The sequence below is a fragment of the Monodelphis domestica genome, chromosome 6 (assembly GCF_027887165.1).
Source record: "Monodelphis domestica isolate mMonDom1 chromosome 6, mMonDom1.pri, whole genome shotgun sequence".
Taxonomy (NCBI): Eukaryota; Metazoa; Chordata; class Mammalia; order Didelphimorphia; family Didelphidae; genus Monodelphis; species Monodelphis domestica.
The window spans coordinates 292,044,505-292,067,684 of NC_077232.1; the positions used below are offsets into that span (position 1 = coordinate 292,044,505).

Below are 23,180 nucleotides of genomic sequence, written 5' to 3' on the forward strand. Positions count from 1 at the left end.
ATTGATTCTTTTTTTTTAATAATATTTTAATTTTTCCCAATTACACATCAGAATAATTTTTAGCATTTGTTTTCTCACATTTTGAGATGCAAATTCTCTCCCTCCATCCCTTTCCTACTCCATCCCTGAGATGGTAAGCAATTGTAATATAGTAGGTTATACATGTTCTATCATGCAATAGTATCCATATTCATCATATTGTGGAAGAAGACACATATCACTGGGGAAAAAAAAACTCATGAAGAAAATAAAATGGAAAATCATATGCTTTGATCTGCATTCAGAATGCATTGGTTCTTTCTCTGTGGCTATCAATTGTGCAATTCACACCCACAAAATATATTGATTCATTTGCTAGAGTGTGGGAGGGTTGAAAGTTGATCTGTAGCAATTTAGAAATATTCCTATACCATCACTCCTGCCATTTCTTTTAGTTCTATCTTTATTTTTATCTTATATATCTTCAGTGAAAAATCTCCCCTTTGAAACTATTTTTCTTCAATTCTGTAATTGTCTTTTTCTTGTTTGTTTTTTTACCCTTTTGGTAGTCTCTAAAAATGGAGTGATTTGTTTTGTCTCTTGTGCTTTCCTTCATTATATTTTTTGCCTTTTTTGTGTTTTTATTGTTTGGAGTATTTATAAGTCTAATAATATATAGTCTAATATATGTAATATAAATCTTATAGAGTTTTGTTTTAAGAATGCTTTAAATGCTTCTCTTTTACTGAACTAACATCTTTTTTCATTGATAATTATGTTTAGGATTGCAGGATGTGTCATTTCCAGTTGTCTTAAACTCCTTTGTTTTTCAGATTATTCCATTCCCTTCGAAGGTGGGTGAAGAATAATCTTGTGTTATTTAAATGTTCTTTCCTATATATTTTTCCCTTAGTTACTTGCTGAATTATTAGAATTATTCAATTTAACCATTGTTTCTGGGAGTTCTCAGAACAAGGTTGTTGTTTTTTCCCTTGGAGGCGATTTATGATGCTTTGTTTTCTATATTAAGTTTTATAATATTTCTTGCATTATGGTATTCAGGATTTGTTTGGTTTTTTTACATTTGTCATGTTCTTCTGGGAGGGCTACATTGTCTCTATGCACTTTAACTTTGTTTGATTTATTTTGTTCTTTTTTTTTTTTCAAACTTCTACCTTCCATCTTAGAATTAGTTCCAAGGTAAAAAGTAGACAACTGAGGTTAAATGACTTGCCTAGTGCCACAGAACTAGGGGGTGTCTAAGGCCAAATTTGATCCCAGGACCTCCTGGTCTCTAAGCCTGGCTCTCAATCCACTGCCCCCTCATGTTTTTTAACATTATTGCTTCTCTTCTTCCAGGCTGTCCTTAATTTTAGCATCTTTATATTCTCAATCTGTTGTCTTCACACTTCTTTGAATAGATTTACTACCTTAGTTTCAAATTTTTCTCTTCTGCCAAATTACTTCTGCTCTTCGGGTGATAAATTGTACCATTTGTTCCCTTTTAATTTCTTCCTTCAAGATTCAAATGTTTCTCTTGAACCATTCAGGAACATCCTACTGCAGTTAGTTTCATGCTATCTTGGGAATCCACAAGGTTCTCTGTTCACCAGATGTTGGTTCAGTTTCATTTTTCTTATAACATTTATTTAGAGATATTTGGAGTCATCTAGATATCTTGATAGCTATTATCCCTTCTGTTTTATTATCCTACCTGTTGATTTATCTGCTCATGTTCCTGGTTTTTCCCTGAGTTTTTATCTCCTGATATCTTTGATACAGCTTTACATGAATATTGGTGTCATACTCCAGTTCCCTCTATTCTTTACTTCTCTGACTAGGCATCACTTCCTCAGGCAGAGGATGTTCCCTCCTTCCCATAATTCCCCTTCCCCACAATTGACTGGGCAGAGTTGAAGTCCATTGCTTATTGACACAGATTGGCAGAGTAAGAGCCAGGTTAGAGGCTACAGCAGCAATCAGAACCTTACTGAAACCAGAGAATGAGAACTGAAAAGAGGAGGGGTGGAATTGAGTACATTAGGAATTAGTGTTCTTTGATATTCATTCATAAAATTTTTACTTTTTCAGGCTTCTTGATGTCTTTGCCTTTAGAGACAGCTGTAATTGCTCTATTTCTAGTGCATAATTCCTCTTTGGGGGATTTTTTGAGTTAGTGAGAACTAGAAGAAAATATCTAGGCCTCCATTTGTTGATCACTTCTTTCTTGATAGAAGCTAGGGAAACTGAGAGTTGAAGATGAGGGGAGAGAGCATTCTGAGGATGGCAAGCAGCCACTGCAATAGGAAACAGTGTCAAATTAAAGGAACAGCAAGTATACCTGTATGACCAGAACATACAGTGTGGGAGAAAAACACAGGACTAGAAATGGTAGTCAGTAGTCAAGAAACACTATGCACTTACAATGTACCAAGCGGTGGGCTAAACACAGGGTATACAAATTTTTTTAAATAGTCCGTATTTTCAAGGAGTTTACAATCGAATGGGGAAAGACAACACGTAAAAGAAAAGTTGAAAAGGGGAGAAGTAGGTAGCAAAGTCAGAGGAGGAGCTCATAGTAGAGAAGTCAAACAAGTTCAAAATGAGTGCAGTCATGTAAGAATGTCGGAAATGTTCCTCATCTTAAATAGAGGAATTTATGCCTTTACTTTCCAATCAGAGGGACAGAGAGAACTGATAGATGTCATAAGGCTGATTGGATCTGGCAAGATGATATTTATCACTGATGAGTTTACTAGGGGCATGGTGAAGAAGTCAAAGTTTAAAATGATTGTGGGGTTAGGGAGGGAAGGGATGAAGAAATGTCTGAAGAGATGGAAAGGGACTAAGATGTTTAGAAATTGTAAAGTGCCAAACAGAAGACTTTGTATCTGATTGCAGAGGTAATAGGAATTCAGTAGAAGTTACTTAGTAGGACAATGACATGATGAGACCTACACTGTAGGAAAATAACTCTGGCAGACGAGTGGAGGATGGAGTGGACTCATGAGAAACATATGGTAGGGGGATGTGATGAGGGCTAGAACTAGAGTAGCAGTTATATGAGCGGAAAAAAGAAATGTAGAGGAAAACTTTTGATATGTAAAGTTTTGTAGGCACAACCAACAAAATCTGGCAACTGATTGAAATGTGACTGGTTTTTCCCTCAGTTTTATAAGCTTCACTTTAAACTCATTTTCAAAAGAGAAGTTCCAAAACAATTTTAAGCAATGGAAAATCTCTTTAGAATGTCATTCCACTCTACTAGGCTGAAAGCAACACTCATTGGGATTTACAAAGTCTTGTTTGTTAAACGCAAAAAGACCTCCAAACTTTTTCAAGGGCATTTTAAAAGTTTTGTATGTTTTATTTTCTAAATAAAATTAATTTGGCTCTAAGGGATTGGAGGTTTCCCCCAAAACTAAGACCCATTCACAAAAGATAAAAGCCATTCTTATATTCAAAAAAAAAATGAGACGTAGACTTTGAAAGGCAATTACAAGAAGAATTTCAAATATGTTTCACATAATGGCAGTGTAAAACAACAACTCTATGGGACATGGAGTAGCCCTCGACATGACCTCCATGATATTACAAAACACGTATCTCTCTCACCCCATTTATAAGAACTGACAATACTCTACTCATTCTCAGGCTCATTTTCTGTAACCTGCTCTCACACCAAAAAGTCCAGGTCCCCAGAGGCAAATGTTCTCAGGGTCCTAGGAGTAACCTAGCTGAGGAGAAACATACTTCCCTCTGCTCACGATTCTAATTCTTAAGCCCCTATGCAATGTTTCCTACTTTTACATCTTAAACAAAAGCACCAACACATTGTTATATAGCAAAAGAAGTAATATTTTGACTACTATTATGTAAAGGCCAATTCATAAATAATGTACAATACACATATAAACCTGGGTCACAGTCTTCCATCCAGTATCATGGGGAAGAGTGGGCACACACTTAAAGTGTTATAAGGAAATGAGCAGGAGGGGATGCTGCAAAGGAAGAAGCAGGAAGGTTCCAGCTGGAAAGGAAGAAGCAGGAAGGTTCCAGAATTCTAGGAGAATGACAGAGTTGCTTTTCCTTGGGGACAGTTGAAGCTAGAGGTTGTTGGTCTAAGCTCCTTGGGTGGACCTTGTGAGTTGGACTAGTCTCCCTTTCTTGTGACTGTGTTTCTGATTCATCTCCTGTGTCCCTGTGTGTATCCAGTTGTTGCTGACAGAGTGATTATCCAGCAGAGCTGCTCAAGACATCTAAGAGTCAACTGTCAGTAAGAACTCTTTTCCTTTTGTCCTGTTCCTGCTTACCTTCAGTCCTTACCACCTTTATTCATCATCTGAGGGGGGTTAATTTGGTTAGTGAAAGGTATTTATTGTAGGAATTGGGACTTTGGGTAGAGAGGGGTTAGATAGTACAGATACCAACTGTCATAAGATAACAACTAGATTTTGGGAGGGAGCTTATTGATATTATTAAATTAGATCATCCTAATTCCCTTCCCTTCTTTCCCTTAACTTGAATAAAATAAAGTTACTCTTTGAAAGCCTTCCCAAACCTAAGATCTTCTGGTAACTGGCCCAAAGACAATATCCCTAACCCAGTTTAAATAAACAATATGTATAGTTTATTATATATATATATATATATATATATATACATATATATAATATTTTATTTATTTTTATTTCAAAAGGAACTTGGCAGGGAAAGCACATGAAGGGAGGCGGACCCATACATTTAGGGTGAGTCTTAACTCTGGACTGCCCTTGATGTTACTGGTCTATCTAGGAACATCAGCACCATAGAAAGCTACTTCTCTGCTCACTGCTTGACTGGTGCTGATCACTATTGGGAGCCTTTTCTTTTCTCTACTTGAACACAACATAAAAATTCCCTTTTTTAAAAGCCAGAGGATCTTCTGGGTAAATATGGCAGCAGTCTAGACACAGGACTCTTCCTCTTCTCACCACCTGCCAATACAGACTACCTCAAAAAAACAAAAAAAAAATTCACATGAACGAAGGGACTCTACAGTAGGGCACAGCATTGAAGGTATGTGGGATTTGGGCATTTCCATACCATAAGGGGGTGAAAAAGCTTTCACCAAAACGTGAGCTGATCCACCCTCCCCCACCCCAGCTACAGAGCCAGAGTCAGAGCCCGCAGTAGAATCAGTGAGTGAGCGAGGGGCACCTCTGGAGCAAGTGAAGGGCACCTCTGGGTCCTTGACAGCTGACTGAGACCACCGAGGACCTACCCCTGAGAGCAGCTTGACCTCAAACTCCAGCAGGCTGAGGAGAGCAGACCATGTGCACCCACAGGGAAAGGGCAGCAAACAGAGGAAGCTGCAGAGACTCAAGAGCTGGCCTCAGTCAAAATCCTTGCTCCTTAGCTCCATACACAGAGAGCCTGCCCTCCTCACTCAGATTTCTGACTGGAAAGGGAAGGAAACACACCATAGTGATGACAAACAGTGCCCAGGAACAACTTCCCAACATCAAGAAAAACAAAAAGAAGGCAATGACCCTGGATAATTTTTACAGAGGAAAAATTCAGACTACAGAGGAACTAGCAGAAGAGGAAATCCAAATAAATGTACCAAAACCTTCCCAAAAAATGGAGATTGCCCACAAGCTCTTTAAGAATTTAAATTGGAGCTTACCAAAAAGATGGAAGCCTTCTGGCAAGAAAAGTGGAAAATAGTTCAAAAAGAAAATAACAATTTAAAGGACAAGAACTCCCAATTGAATAAACAGCTAGAAGCCACAAAAATCAGGATAGACAAAACCAAAAAGGAAAAATCAAAAGATTATAGCAGCAAAACAGGTCTTAAAGACCAGAACTGGGCAATTGGAAACCAATCATCTTGCAAAACAGCAAGAATTAATAAAACAAAGTCAAAAGACTGACAAAATAGAAGAAAACATAAAATATCTCACTGAAAAGATGACAGATCAGGAAAACAGATCACGAAGAGACAATTTGAGAATCACTGCTCTACCTGAAAACCCAGAAATAAACAGAAATATTGACATCATACTACAAGAAATTATCCAAGAAAACTGCCCTGCTCTTGAACAAGAAAACTGTTCTTGAAAAGCGAGCAAAATAGACATTGAAAGAGATCATACACTAAATCCTCAAAAGACAACTCCCAGGAATGTAACTGCCAAATTCAAGAGCTTCCAAGCTAAGGATAAAATTTTATTAGAAGCCCAAAAGAGACAATTCAGATATCAAGGAGCACCAATCAGGATTACACAAGATCTGGCAGCTTCCACACTAAAAGCCAGATCATCAGGCTACTAAAGCAGCTGAAAAGCCTCTCCAACTATTTAAGAATTCTCTCTTTTTTTTTTCACTTTACTCTCTTTAAGTCAAAAAGCATGTTCTATGCAAATAAGCTAAAGCAACCTAACTCTTGGCAGCTCTTAACAGCTTCAGCATGGTCCTCCATCTGATCAGTACCCTTAAATTGTGTTTCTTTGCACTCACATTTGTCCAGTTCTCAATCTACGGAAGATATTTTCTGCCTTTCTATGATATTGACCTGTTACCACATAAACAAGGATCATTCTACATCATTCACAAAAAGTCCTTATTTTTATTCTATAGAACAATTTCTGTCATAAACTGTCCAAAACCTATATCAGCAATGTATATTAAAAAACATTTTCCTATTCCTTTTAGGTATAAAGATGTGTTCTTCTATAACAACATCTTTTTGGAAATTAATACAAAACTTTTCTTTCACACAGAAATACTACCCTTTACATAATCAGATTGCTCCAGATGGAAAGGTCCTGAAAGGGGCAAGTTACTCGTCAATAGTATTATTTTAAAATAGACAATGGAGAGAGAGAGATAACCTCCTAAGATGATTACTTTGAAGGGTATGCCAGCCCCATAGACCTATAAACACAATAATGCATTATTTTTCCAATCAATGTCATAACTTAACCTGGTATACGTTTGTGGAAACCCTGTGATATCAGTAATCACCATATTATTCCTGCTATCCAATATTCCTACTTAACAACTTGTTGACTTAATCCATGTTTGGTGTGTCTTCATGGCTCTTAGCATATCAAAATATTTGGAAAATTATATTGTATTTTTATAACATCTATAACATTATATTTTATAACATTAGTCAGTTACAAACTTCATTTAGTAATATGTAAGGTATTCTAGGTTGTTTTGTTAATCCTTATCTTCCATCTTGGAATCAATACTAAGTGTTGGTTTCAAGGCAGAAGAGCAGCAAGGGCTAGGCATTTGTGGTTAAGTGACTTACCCAGTTACACAGTTAGGAAGTCTGTGGTCATATTTGAACCCAGCATCTCCCTTCTCTAGGCCTGGCTCTCGAATCCACTGAGCCACCTAACTGCCAATTTCAGAATTCTAAATGCTTTTTTAAAGCATAGCATGTGATTATCTGCAAACACATGCACACATGCATGCATGCACACACAGTATTTCCAGATAAAATAAGTTAATTATTTTGTTGTTTATGCATTAAAAGCAGTATTTGCTGACAGACTAGGCTAAATTTTCTTTAAAAGACATTGAAACCATCCTTGAGATTTTCTCAGGAGGTCCAAACCATTGACATGGTTTTCTGGGGTCAAAGTACAAAATCCAGGCCACGAGGTGGCAGGAGTGGCTTTCCCTCAGGCCTAACATAGGCACAGCCAACATAGAATCAAGGAAGCTGTGCTCAATTGAGTCAAAGTTGTACCCTTGCTTTCTATCCTTTTCTTATGGTTAAGTAAAACTTTTTATTCACTTGTGAGATACTCTACTGGTGTGTCTTTTCATTCCAATTCCAAACCAGCCAAACTCAGGACTGGCTTACAATATTTTTTTTTATGCTCACTGAGTAAAAGACAGTTATCGTCATTATCCATTTTTTAAATGAAACAAACACAACTTTAGACTCAATAAATCATCAGTGAATTGTATCTCACTCAATTCTGTCACTATGTAAGTGTTTAACCTGAACTTACTTTCTGTCCTTTAGGAAATGAAGGATATTCCTGCTTATCAGGTTATTTATAAAGGCCCTTTTCTCTCTCTCTCTTGACTCATCTTGGTGATCTTATTATCTGTCACGGCTTTAATTTCATTCTTCCATCATTTGCAGAGCTATATATCCAGCCCTAATCTCTCTCGAACTTCAACTCCCATCTTTAGCTTCCTACTAGACATTTCAAACTGTTTGTTCCAGAGCTATATTTAACTCAACAGTACAAAAACAGCTCATTTTACTTCGCCCTGTTCTGGACGAAGCCTGATTCAAACCAGTTCAGTGGTTCGGGCTTGGGCTTAGAACAAAATGACACACTTAAGTCATCCAGCACTTTACAGAAAAGCTCACTTAATAACATGGAAAGAATACGGAACAGAAATGCAGCACTGATTCAGGTAGATTCAGTCCCTTTATGCCCATATGGAAAGGGATCTGGTGAGAAGGACATGTTGGAATGAAATGGTTCGTTGATTGGCATAGCAAAACAGGACATCTATCAAGAGACAGAGTACTTCTGGGGTGCCCTCATCATGCTCTAGTCCAGAAATGTCAAACTCAAAAAATTTGAGTCACTAAACCATTCATAAGGATCTCTGAAGGTTGCATATTGATCTAGTATTAAAATGAAATCGTTTCATTGTGTTTTTATTAACTTTATGAGCAATTTCCCAATTACCTTTTAATCTGGTTCAGGCCCCACTCAGGAGGGCTGTGGGCTGCTTGTGGCCTTAAAGTCACATGTTTGCCATCTCTGATCCAGATGACCAGAAAGCCGAGGGGTCCATGGGGCCGATAAAGTCTCCACCTCTCAGTGAAAAACTAGTCCGGTTTGGGAGGAATGGGATGCCAGTAGATGTTGCTCCTACCACATCCCAGTCCCTGTCCTCTTGAATGCTCCCATTTCTGATGAGAATGTCAACATTCTTCCTGTCTTCTATGTTTATAGTCATCATATTGTCTACTCCTTCCTCTCTCTCTCACCTCAGCTATTCTAGCAACTGCCAAATTTGGTTTCTCCACAATGTCTGTCCCATTTGATTTCTTCTCTACTGCTTCAGGCCCTCATCATCTCTTGCCTGATCTTAATTGCTTTTCTGACCCTAAGTCTCCCCCTACTTCAATACATCTTCCAAAAGGCAACAAAGTGATTTCCCTTGAGTACAAATCAGACTAGGACACTCTGCTATTTCATAAAGCTACATTGGCTCCCTACTGCCTCCTAGGATAAATGACTATTTGGCTTTTAAAATCTTTTGTAACTTGATACCAACATTATCTTGAAAATTATGGCTTCAAGTGGCTTAATTGGTACCTAACTACTAACAGAATTAAAGTTGTGGCTGCTTTACATCAGGCATTATTTAAATCCATATGGTCACCACCAATACCCAAGAATTAGTTTTATACTCATTTTAATACCTCACAAGAAAAAAATGTTGAAGTTGAGAGGCCTTCTCATGATAAAACAGTCCTTTTTAAACAGGGTGTGTGTGTGTATTTATAGACAGAAATATGTGTATATGGGTATTTGTATACACATATAACATATATACATATATAGAAACAGTATCATATATAGTATATAAACATCATATTTATGCCTTGCAACTTTGAGATACATAATGAACATGATGCACAATTAGAAGGCATTCCACAGAGACCGCCTAAGTATTTCATTAGAAAAACTGTCATATGGTGGTGAATCAACTAAAATTTTAATTGAAGCAATAACTTCAGCAAAGTTGCAAGACATAAAACAAATCAGAATTTCTACATTTTAGCCCAAAAAACATAGAAGGAAGAGAGAAATTCTACTTAGAGAAAATAGATGGAAGATAGTATAGAGATATATAATGGGTAGGTATAGATATTCTCATGGCTATTTTTTGGACAGTGTTGCTGCTATAGACAACAAAATATTCATTTAGTGAGGTACTTATTCATCAGTAAATGCTTTTATTCTGGCAACATGTCCCTTCTCCCAGGTCTTTTCACCACCAAATGATAATGCTTGGATTATAGCCAGTTCAGCAGGAAAAAAAAAACCAAACCAAGTATGTGATGACCTCATGTGGCAAACACCTAAAATTACTGCTTTAACTATAAAGGAATCATGAACTTCAATACTAAGAGATTTTTGCTACAATTTCCATTTTTCAAATACTTCTGCTAATGGGCATGACAGAAGGCTAGTATTTGGAATCTTAGATTGAAGGGCCACTTCTGTCCCCACTTACCTCTGAGGCTATCATTTACAGATGAATTGCTAGCATGGGCCTGTGGGGCTATTTCCAAACTAATAATTCCCCAAACTAATGAAATCATCTGTTAATAGTTAATAGTGTTAATAGTGACTAAATTCTCCTATTAAAGGGGGAGAAATTGACAAAATTAACACTATTGAATACACTTAAAATCATCAAGCAATAGGCATCAAGTGTTGTATATCAAATTTTAGTCACTGTGATTCAAAAAACAAAGATAATTGGAAGGCACTCCATGAATATTCATTCTCCTTACAGTGTCTAAATGACTCAATTAAAATTCTAATTGAAATAATTTAATCTTTGGCAAAGTTGCGAAATACAAAATAAATTCACATTGTCAGCATTTCTATACATTTTCCCCCCACCAAAATAAAAAAAAAAACCTAGATGGAAGTAGAAAAAGAAATTCCATTCAAAATCACTCTAGAATGTTGTAACTAGGTGGTATAGTAGATAGAATGTTAGACATGGAGTCAAGAAGCTCAGAGTTCAAATATGACCATCAGATATTAAGAGCTATATAACATTAGGCAAATCCCTTAACCTGTATCAGTCTCAGTTTCCTCATCTTTAAAATGGGCATAATAATAATATCTATCAGGATTGTTGTGAAGACAAAATAAGATATTTGTAAAGTTCTTTGCAAATCTTAAAACTCTATGCAAATGTTAGCTATTATTGACTAATAGTAGTAAATCACTCAAGAACTAACTAAAAGCAAAGATAAAAGAGTTAGACCTAACTAACTGGAGAAATATGCCCTATTCATGGATAGGTCAGTATAATTAAAAAAGTATACTTAAATTAACTTGTTTATTTAGTTCCATGCCATTAAAGTATCAAAGAATTACTTTAGAGACCTATAAAAAAGACAACAAAATGCAAAAAATCTCAAGGGAAATCATGAAAAATAGTAAGAAGCAGTTAGAAAGAAACAAATCTCAAGGCAGTAATGATCAAAAACTATTTGGTACTGGTGACTCAGTGGATAGAACACTTATTTGGAATCAGGAAGATTCTTATGTGTAAAATGAGCTGGAGAAGGTTAGTTATCCTTCTGTGCTTGAGTTAGTAAAGAGGTTCAGTGAAAGATGGAATGAATTTCTGAGTTGGGTTTCATCTTTATTATTCCCACACTGCTTGGAAAACTCTTCTCTCTTTCATCTGAGGCATAGTATGCTCATAGAATTCTTTCAGAATCTACTCAGTCTCTTCTTCAAATCGGAAAATACATACTCATTAAGACTAAATATTTTCAACAACCAATGAAATGCTAGATAACTCATTAATAAAGCTTTATAATTCATAGAGAAGACTAGCAACTTTTGTTATAAAAAAATCTTTCCTCATAAGTTTTTTAAATATAAAATTTTAAATCCAACTTAACTTCATGATAGATATACAACTTCAATGCAATTATCTAACCTAAGCAGATAAAACAACTTATGGAAAATAAACAGCCCACAAAACGCGTAGATATTTTAATAATATTTATGGCATTTTAAACCAAGTTCCTTTTACAAAAAAAAATCAGTTTATTTGAAATAATGCACTAAGCTCTCACATTGATATAAAAATCAACAAAACACTCAAACTATAAAACAATCAATTTTTCCAAAATGATATCTTAGTAAGATATTCTTGAAATTCACCAAAGAACAAACTATATTGATATTATATATCAAATTATATGACCTATGTTAAGTAAATATTTTACTTCACTAGATGACATGAAAACTTTTTCATTATACATACACCTACCATGAAGCATGTGAGCAGAGAACAGAATATAAATAAGTAATGAAGGGCTTTATAAAGGAGCTCTTGTGTTTCTGTGATTTTTTTTTCATAAACACATCACGTGGGTCAGCAAAGAGAATCAAAGTTTTCTGAAGAAACTGTTTTGGTTTTGTGAGTATTTCTTATAAAGGAAAACAATATTTAAAAAAATTTGGGGGGAAAATTCTGCAAAAACAAAGCAAATGGAAGTGATAACTCAGTGCTCTCAAAATAAATGGAAATGTGTATATGCAAATACTCTTTCCCTTCACTTATTAAAGCCAAACAACTACCCAATCACTCTAGATATCTTCAGGCTATTTTGGAATTAGGATGTCCTCCCTTCAACATCTATGGCTAAGTGCTGGGAGTTAAAACTAATCTACACTGAAAAACAAAGGGAAATTATCTACAGTAGTAAGTTGCCCATGTTACTTAAGGAACATCATACAATTCAGTATCTATAATAATTCTCTCCTTTTTTAAAAGAGTAGATGAGATGGTAGGCGCCTATCTATGAACACCATGAGTAGCTTATACTCAACAAACAACTAGATTTGAAAACGTTAAGCCTTAAATCCTCCATATTCCTATGACCATGGAAGATAGTAAGAAGCAACAGCACAGAGGAGGCAGAGCAAACTGTAAAAGTGACTTTCCATGTGTCAGTGGCCAAACTTGGAGACAGATCCATCTGCTTGTTTAGCCAGCAGCCCTGTCGACAACACAACAATAAATATCAATGAAGAAATGAGATTCTGAACTTATTTTGCCTTACTTATAATATTAATTAAGGGAAAGATATACCAAAGAAAATTTTTAAATAAAGCACATGGGGATCCTCCAATTATGAATTCCTGACATAGTTAAAAAGCTGCCTTGGTTCATACTAAGAACAATGCTTTTATGATGTAATTTCATAAATGTTTCCAAAATTATAAGATGCTAATGGTCATCTTTTACAGAGATTGTCTAAAAAAAAAATACAGATTTCACACATGGTTCATGTTTTTGTTGTAGTTACAGCAAAGATGAAAATGCACAAAGATGAAGTATTTGGAATCATTCGGCTGCCTAATTGTCTTCTGTAATATTACAAAGTGCTCAAAAATTCCTTGACCTAGGGGGAAAAAGAGAAAAATGTTAGATCCCTCATGGTCTTCCATTTATATTTTCATAAACCTACTTCCTAAATGGTCCTTAAAATAGGTATGTTGCTTAATTCATTGCAAGGTTTGAAAATTTTGAGTTACTGAACTAACATCTGAATGTAAAACTTATTAGTAGCCAAATATAGTCTTCAGTCTAAGAGACTGTCATGGTTTATAAAAATGCCCAAATCCAAAAAAAACAGAAGTAATAGGGTAATTAAGGCTAGGAAAGGATAAGTGAAGCTATCTCCCATTTACTTGAAGAATTTTATCACATTTTCTCCTCAGATCTTCATAGAAGCCCAAAGTGGCTTGGCGCCTGAGCACTGAGTTGCAAGAATTTGTTCCCATTTCATTTCCAAAAGTCAAGAATGTAGAAAGTATGACAGACTGAAAACACTGTGATTTAATAATTGTAGGAATCATCAAGACTTTACTAAATCTTGGACTTTTCATAAAGATAGAAACAGATTTGCATTTCTATCTTCTCTCTCTCCCCTTCACTGGACTGCTATGAATCTCAGTTCAATTATTTTCTTACTCTAGAGAAGTTGGAAAAGAGTTAGAGACCCGGGGGGGGAGGGGGGAGATGGACAGAGAAAAATTATCTCTCCTATGAAAATCAGAAGTATTTTGTTTTGACTCCCAAGTATCTTATACTATCTTGTATGTGTTCTATTTGTGTTCCATGACTTCCAATTATTAGTAAAATCAATGTACTCTTACAGATGTATAGATATATAGATATATAGATTAAGAAGTGACTAGAAACATTAAAGAAAAAGTATTTCACTCAAATATATCTATTCCATTTTCACTAGAAAATGCTTTTGTATTAAGAAACCATAGTAAAGTCCTTTTTTCAGTTTTCTGAAATTCAGGTAAAGAATTGGACTGGTATGGAGCTGGGATTTCATTGTTGTAGATACTCTCCCTTGCAAAGGCGCAAACTCCAGTGCCAGTTTGTAGGTTTTGAAAGTTGCCTGGGACTCTAAAAGGTGCAATGACTGGCCCAGGGTTACATAGCTGGTACATGACTGAAACAAGACTTAAACCCAGGTCTCTCTTCTAGACTCCAAAGTCAGCCCTCTAATTCACTTCTTCATAAAGCCTGTCGAGATTGAGAGATAAAATGGAAGCTGAGATCATTCAGGCTAAGGGACCTGACAACTACTGGTGGGAGATAAGATGAAACAGGAAAGGAGAATATGGGCCATACACAGAACAGAGCTAGTGGGAGGGGGGAGAGGAGACTTGGACAACAAGAGTATTAGAAAGACGATATTTCCAATATTCTATCCACTGAGTAATACAGCCCTTGGCTGAGCACTGGCCAGTTTTTAGATGACCACAAGCCAAATTAAAAGCAAAACAAAAACCTCTTTCCCTAAGCTCATAAAATACTCCTATTTATGTGTTGGCTATTCTTATAAAAATAGAATTGATATAACATATCAACGGATCAAATTAAGTCTATTGCAAAAAGTTTTTACATAATCTAGGTATAGTAACATTTTCCTTTATAATTACTTATTTTAGAAAAGAATATAAATAGTATATTACACAATGGATTAGCTTTATTTATTTCTCTCCAGTTGTGAAAACCTATTTCATAGTAAACAAGGCATGCGCAAATGCAAAAAAAAACAAAAAATTGATATCATATACTGATTTCCATGAGCTAAATATTTTATACAAATACTGCAAAGCCCAAAAATATACTTGTCTTCCTTAAATAATAAAATTTTAAAATATCTGTCCTTTTGCTACAGCGTTATAAAAATATTCAATTTTGAATTACGGTACTTAAGGTAAATTTAATTTTGACTTTTGAAATTAAACAGAATGATTTATTTTAAAATAGATAATTGATTGAGATTCCAAAGTGTTCAAAACTGCTACGTGACCATAGCTTCCTTGGAGATATTAATCAAACTTCAATACTTAATGATGAAATACTTAGACTAGTATTCATAGGAATCTGTAAACCAGTTCCCAAATATCTTACAATAGCAGTAGTATGATCTAGAGAAAATGTTTCAGTGTTTAAAACTGTATAATATTTAAATTTAATTTCAAGATTAAACAGTGAATGAAGTTCCTTGTGACTGGGGAAAGTATGCAGCCTCTTCTGCCTTTCCTTACGTCTGCCTCCTGGCCTCCTTCAGGTCCCAGCTAAAATCCTATCTTCTACCAAAAGTCTTTCTCAGTTCCTCTTAATTGTAGTGCCTCCATGAACCAAGTCCTATTCTATATGTAGCTCATTTGTACACAACTGCTGTGTGCATGTTGGGTCCCCCCGTCTCCCCATGAGACTGTGAGATTCTGAAGAGTCTGTCTTTGTATCTTTGGGATACAGAGCTTAGTTCAGTGCCTCGCACATGTTATTTTTCAGTTGTGTCCAATTACATCGTCTATGGGTTTTTTTGGAGTGGTTCACCAGTTCCTTCTCCAATGGATTAAAGCAAACAGGGTTATGGGTCATACAGTAGTTAGTGTCTGAGGCCACATTTGAACTCAGGTCTTCCTGAACTCCAGGGGTCAGCACTCTATCCACTGAGTCAACAAGGATTGCCTTCCATGTGCCTTACACATAGGAGGTACTTAAAATAAAAGCTTATCATCTGGCACACACAAAATCAATTCAGGAAAAAAGGGGGATTTCTTTAGTAGTCTCTCTTTCTTGCTCAAATATTACTGCCTGGATTGAATAAGGGATAACAATGAGCAAGGCATTATACAAGGGGCTAGAGAAAGACAATAATGCCTTTGAAGGAGCCTACATTTTACTGGGGTGACACACTAGTATAATTTCTTTATGAACTGATATTTTTATGGGGTGCTGAATTATAATTTCACTGCTGGAACTCCTCTAAAGAAATTCCCCTTAACCAATGCAGATTTCAAACTGTTCTGCAATTTATAGCCCTCAATAGCTGCCTAGGACACTAAGTTGTTAAGTGAATAGAGCAGAGTCACACAGTCATCGTGGGCTAGGACAGCTCTGAACAACACATCCAGGTCTTCCTTCATTCTTTGAGCCAATTAGTGTTGCATCCATGTGCCTTATACATAGTAGGTGCTTAATAAATGCCCGTTATCTGACAATATGATTCACAAAATCAGTTCAGAGGAAAAAGGGAAATTCCTTTAATAGTCTCTCACTCAAATATTACTATCTGTGTTGAATAAGAATAACCATTGTCTATTAGAAAAGCCTCACCTATCCCCCCCTTGGTTCAGATTAAATCTATTAAGTATTGGCAAGCAGTCTCTCATGGAAAAGAATCCAACAAACCCTATCACAAGTCTGGGACCCATAGCCCAAGGACACAGGACACAGCAATGGATAAAATCGATTGATCTAGGAGCAGAGGACCTCAAGCAGAACTTGTGCCATCTGACCCTGAGACACCTGGGAGGAGGACTGTGCCTTGGAGGAACATAGTTGGACAATGGGTTTGGGGAATGGGAAGAAAGGGGAATACACATTTATATAAATATTTACTATGTGCCAGGCTCTGTGCTAAGCTCTTTACAAATATGATCTCATTTTATCCTCACAATAACCCTGGGAGGGAGGTGCTGTTGCAATCCCTATTTTTATAGAGGAGAAAACAGGCAACAGGTAAATGACTTGCCTAAGGTCAAACAGCTAGTAAGGGTCTGAGACCTGATTTAAACTCAGGTCTTCTAACTCTAGGTTCAATGCTCTATCCATTGCATCACCAATGAAGTGTAAACCTGGGATGTAAAAGGAAAGGAAGACTAAAGTTCTAAAAGCCGAGGCATCACAGAGTCCCCTATGTTGCATGATGCAGGTTACCCACATTTATCCATAAATAGAACACTCAAATCTCTCTTGGCTCCATCTCTTCCATTCACATGACCAATTTTAGACCTTTATTGTTCTTTGCTTAGTCTCTAATAATATCTTCCTAATAGGATTCCCTAGCTCCACACTATCCTCCAAAAGCTTCTTCCAATAAAATTAGTCTTTACAATTCACCAACCTAATCATGTTACCTCCCTGTTCTAAAACCCTGGTGGCTTTCTATTGCCTAAGGAAGAAAACACAAAATTCCTGATCCTAGTAGGCAAGACTCTCTTTACTCTAGCTCTCGACTGCTTTTTCTGAATATTTTACATTATTATGTCCTTCCCACCCTAGATTCCATCTAGACTAAGGTGGTTGGTTCCCACTCCCACCCTGGCCTCTCAGCCCTCATGCATATAAGCAGATTATCCCAAGTCTAGACATACAAATCCTTTCTCATGCTTGAATGTTGAGCCAGGCTGTTCCTTCACCATTCAGCTCAAACTTCTGCATAAAACCTTCCCAGAGTCCCTAGCTACAAAATTTACTTTTCCTTCCTCAAATTTTCCTAGAGCATTTTTACTGATTCTCCTTTAGCTTGATTACATTCTACCTTGCGTCATACCTCATATCTCTCCAGGGCTTCAGTCCCCCATCTCCAACTTGTTACAAGTGGATGTCTCATTGATACCTCAAATCCAACATGTCTGAAACAAAACTCATTTTCTTTCCCACCCTCACCTCTTCCATACTTCTCTGTTATTGTTGAGGGTACAACCATCACTAGAGAAATCTAGGCTCAAAACTCCTGTGTCCTCCTTGATTCTCCTTTATCCTCAGTTGTCCCTCCCATCCAATTATCTGCCAAGCTTTATTCATTCTATGTCAGTAAAATAGCATGCTCTTTTACTGGATGACACTATCTTATAAATGGCATAGGTCAAAACTAAACATTTTAATACTAGATAAATTATAATGCAAATTTAATTTTGCATCAGCTAATCGATAAGTTTAATAATGTTCTAATGAATTTACTCATGAGTACCTACAATCTCAAGTTTAATTTACTGTGAAGTCATATTCTAATATTTTTCATTATTATTAACATTAAGTCAATTTAATTTTGAATAATTACTTCTTTAAACCACAATGAAAAGTACATGATTTCTAGTGAAGATAAAATGAGTTGAAAAGATGATGTTTCTTGTCATAATTTACCTTTTCAACAAGATTTTCATATTTGTCCTTAAAATCTTCAGTAATGTCCAATGTTAAGACAGGTATCTCTCGCAGATAATCAAAGTTGGTTCTGTTTAAAAAAATGTATTTTTTAAAAAGGAATTAGAAAGGCATAAACTATTCAAAACTGAAAGAATATTCGGACGAAAGTGAGAAGTTTGAAAGCTCTAGGGGGGTATGTCCAGAAAACATTAAGTACTCCGATTTGGCTGGGATTCAAGGTATATGAAAAAGAAATTGAGACCAAATTTTACAGGACACTGAATTCCAAGCAAAGGAATCTAGACATTACTTGGCAGGTAAAAGAGAGCCAATAAAGATTTTTGATCAATGCGATTGGGAGATGACAAGACCAGTATTCTGCTTTGGATAGAGTAATTTGGCAGCAGCATATAGGAGACACTGAAGAGAGTTCAGGTAAGAGGTAAAGTGGGCCAAAAAAAGGGTTGGTAATGAACCTGGGGAAAGAGACAGATGCACATGATTTTGTGAAATTATTGGACTTAGTTAATTAAATAGGAGGAAGTTTAAAAAGAGAGAATAGGAAAAAAAGTTGTTTTGAGTGGCCTTAAGAATGTATCATAAAGGGTAGATGTTGGGACAAGAAAAGCCCTTAGAACTCATCTAGTCCAATCTCCTATTTTTGCAGATAAGGTTGAAAGAGATTAAATGATGTTTCCCAAGATTATACATGGACTAGGAAACAGGTGAATATTCAAATCCAGATCCTCTGAGCCCTAACAAAATGTTCTTTCCACTACAGGGCAGTGCCTTCTTCAGTAGCAGTACTGACAAAAATAAGAAAATCAATAATAGGTGCTTATTTTATATGGAAGTTACTAAGTTTGATTTGAGGTACTGATGAGATATCCAAGGGGAGATCCTTAAACCAAAGGGGAAGACCAAAAATCCTGTATCAAATTTAATACCCAAGGAAAAAATAACCAATGAAAATTCCTCTCCTATTCACCAGGGTCTAAATATAGCTAAAGTACCAAGGAGAGAGGCTAAGCCAAGGTTGAGTACAGGCAGCAACCCAGCTGACCCCTCTCAACATTTCCCTCTGGAGCAGCAGAGACAACAAAAGATCAGTGAGATTTTCCAGACTAGAACAACTGAAGAAGTTGGCAGGAGAGGTCTATGACACTAGGGTGGGGAACAGCCCAGAGCACACATAGCAGCAGCACCAACAGCCTTGGAGGCAGCAGAACATTTACAGCAGGTCTTGAGGACAGGTGCAACAGCAGCAACAGCTTTGGGAGCTCTCAGTCCAGAGATAATAAGAAGGTTGGACAATTGAACAGAAAGTGATTACAAGGGCCTCTTTGCTGGCACTAAGTGCAGCTGGTGCTGCTTGTTAACTTTATTTGGGACATAGAATCCTTCCTACCTTACCCAAAAAGACACAGAAGAAGAATAAGACAAGTGTGTAAGGGAGTAATAGAAGGGAGGGGAAAGAAAGGGATGGTGATTAAAAGCAAAATACTTCTGAGGAGAGACAAAGTGAATGAAGAGAGAAAGAGCATAATCAAAATGAGAAAAGAGAGGGGGATATAGAGTTGGTAATCCTAACTGTGAATGTGAAGGGATGAACTCGCCCATAAAATGGAAGTGAATAGCAGAGTGCATTAGAAACCAGAATCCTACTACAAGTTGTTTATAAGAAATATATTTACGGAGGAAGCTAGGTAGCTCAGTGGATTGAGATCCAGACATATAGACAGGAGGTCCTGGGTTCAAATATGACCTCAGACACTTACCAGCTGTGTGACCCTAAGCAAGTCACTTAACCCCCATTGCCTAGTCCTTACCACTCTTCTGCCTTGGAACCAATACACAGTATTGACTCCAAGACGGAAGGTAAGGGTTTTAAAAAAAAATACATTTAAGTCAGGAAGACACACATAGAGTAGAAGGGACTGGAGCAGAATTTATTGTGCAGCATCCTAAGTAAAAAAAAAAAGGCAGGAGTAACAATCATGATCTTAAAGCTAAAGCAAAAATATGTCTGATTAAAAGAGATAAGGAAGGAAATTACATCTTGCTAAAGGTACTATAATATCAATACTAAAATATACATACTAAATGGTATAGCCTCCAGATTTTTAAAGGAGAAATCAAATGAGCTACAGAAGGACATAGACAGTAAAACGACAGTAGTGGGGGACCTCCACTTCCCCCTTTCAGATTTAAATAAATCAAACCAAAAAAATAAACAAAGAAGTAAAGGAAGTGAATGGAATTTTATAAAGTTAGAACTAATAGATCTCTGGAGAAAAATTGAATGGAAATAGAAAGGAATATATTATATCTTCTTTTCAGCAGTACATGGCTCCTACAAAAAAACCATGTATTAGGGCATAAAAATTTCACAACCAAATGCAGAAAAGCAGAAATAATAAATGCATCATTTTCAGGTCATAATGCAAAAATATTATAATCAATAAGTGGTCATGGAAAGACAAATTAAAAATTAATTGGAAACTAAATAATCTAATGCTAAAAAAGGGCGGGCAAAGAACAAATTATAGAACCAATCAATAATTTTATTAATGAGAATGACAATAAACAATATAACAAAATTTATGGAATATAGTCAGAGCAGTACCAAGGGAAAAATATATATCTCTAAACACTTAACATCAATAAAACAGAGAAAATTCAGATCAATGATCTGGGCATGCAATGAAAAAATTAGAAAAAAGAACGAAATAAAAATTCTCAATTAAAGACTAAATTAGAAATCCTAAAAATTAAAGGAAAAATTAATAAAATTGAAAGGGAACTATTGAACTAATAAGACTGCGTTGGTTTTATGAAAAAAAAAATAGAACACTGATGAATTTTATTTTTTTAAAAAAAGGAAAGAAGATGCCCAAAGTCACAAATGAATTCCCCAGTCTATAGGAAATTAATACAGTATCCTCCACCTGTGCAAAAGACCAATTAAAGGTTTTGTGAAAGATCAAGAAGGGGAAGGGTAAAAGGAGAGTGAAGCTGTATCTAATTAAGCTAATGATTTAAACTTAACCTCTACTTCGAGCTTCAGGGATATTGATCTAATATTGTTACTACTGAGAGACAAAAATACATTGAGAATAATACACTAATTTTCACTCCATATACCACCAATAAAGAGGAATTTAAAGCAATCATTTTATGACAATAAATCTGACAATCTAGGTGAGATGGATGAATATTTACAAAATATAAATTGCCCAGGTTAACAAAAGAAGAAATATAATACTTAAATAATCCCAGTTTAGAAAAAGAAATTGAACAAACCATCAATGAACTCCCTAAGAAAAAATCCCTAAGGTCAGATGGATTTACATGTGAATTCTATCAAACATTTAAAGAACAACTAATCCCAATACCATATAAACTACTTGGGAAAATAGGCAGAGAAGGAATCCTACCAAATTCTTTTTATGACACAAATATGGTACTGTTAACTACACCAGGAAGACCAAAAACAAAGAAAATTATAGGCCAATTTCATTAATTAATATAGATGCAAAAATTTTAAATAAAATGCTAGCAAGGAGACAATAGCAACATATCATCACAAGAATCATTCACTATGACCAGAAGGGATTTACACAAGGAATGCAAGACTGGTTTAATATTAGGAAAACTATCAGCAGAATTGACAATATCATTAAACTACAGAGATCGTGATTATCTCAATAGATTCAAAAAAAGCCTTCAACAAAATATAACAACCATTCCCATTTAAAACCCTACAAAGCATAGGAATAAATGGGTCATTCCTTAAAATTGTAAGTAGTATCTACCTAAAACCATGGCAGGTATCATATGCAATGGGGATAAGTCAGAAGCCTTCCCAATAAGATCAAGAGGGAAACAAGGATGAGTATTATCACCACTATGATTTAGATTTGTATTACAAATACTAGTTTTGAAAAGCAAAAGAATTAGAAGGAATTAAAGTAGGCAATGAAGAAACCAAACTATCACTCTTTGCAGATATGATGATATACTTAGAGAATCCTAGAGAGTCAACTAAAAAACTAGATGAAATAACTTTAGTAACATTGCAGCATACATAATAAATCATCATTATTTCTATATAATGCCAACAAAGTTCAACAGCAAGAGAGATAAATTCCATTTAAAATAACTCTAGACAATATAAAATACCTGGGAACCTACTTGCCAAGACAAACCCAAGAATTAAATGAAAACAGTTACAAACACTTTGCATACAATTGAAGTCTGATCTAAAAAAATGGAAAAAATTTAATTGCTCATGGGTAGGCAGAACTAATATAATAAAAATGACAGTTCTACCTAAATTAATTTACTTATTCAGTGCCATGCCAATCCAACTACCAAATAATTATTTTATAGAAAAAAAAAGAAAAAAGAAAAGGAAAATTCATCTAGAAGAATAAAAGGTCAAGAATATCAAGGGAACTAATGAGAAAAAATGTGAAGGAAGGTGACCTAGCAGTACCAGATCTTAAACTGTACTATCAAGCAGTAATCATCAAAACAATTTAGTACCAGCCAAGAAAGAAAATGGTAGATCAATAGAATAGATTAGATACTGTTATGATTAAAAATTAATCTTGGGGTTTGGGTTTTGTATGAGTTTGCTCTTAAAATGACCAATATTGAAGTGTTTTGTGTGATAATAAATTTTTTTAAACTACAGATTAACTACTAAATCTGTATCCCAAAGAGATGAAAAATAGGAGGGATCTACATGTACAAAAATATTTATAGCAGCAATTTTTGTAGTAGCAAAGAATTGGAAACTGAAGAGATATCCACTAATTGTAGAATGACTAAACAAGTAATGGTATATGATTTTTAAAGGAATACTATTGCACCATAAGAAATGATGAACAGGATGATCAACAAAACCTGGAAAGGCTTATATG

At 35.6% G+C, this 23,180-nt stretch overlaps 1 protein-coding gene across 1 annotated transcript in view; it reads right to left on the reverse strand.

The window, feature by feature from the left end:
* Nucleotides 1-11,761: 11,761 nt before the first annotated feature.
* Nucleotides 11,762-23,180, reverse strand: part of DCK (deoxycytidine kinase) — a 35,396-nt gene continuing 23,977 nt past the window's right edge. The window contains exons 6-7 of the mRNA XM_001364549.4: nt 18,250-18,340; nt 11,762-13,183 (exon numbers count right to left, since the gene is read on the reverse strand). Of these exons, the coding sequence (XP_001364586.1) occupies nt 13,157-13,183; nt 18,250-18,340 (118 nt within the window). The 3' untranslated portion in view covers nt 11,762-13,156. The remainder of the gene's footprint in view (nt 13,184-18,249; nt 18,341-23,180) is intronic.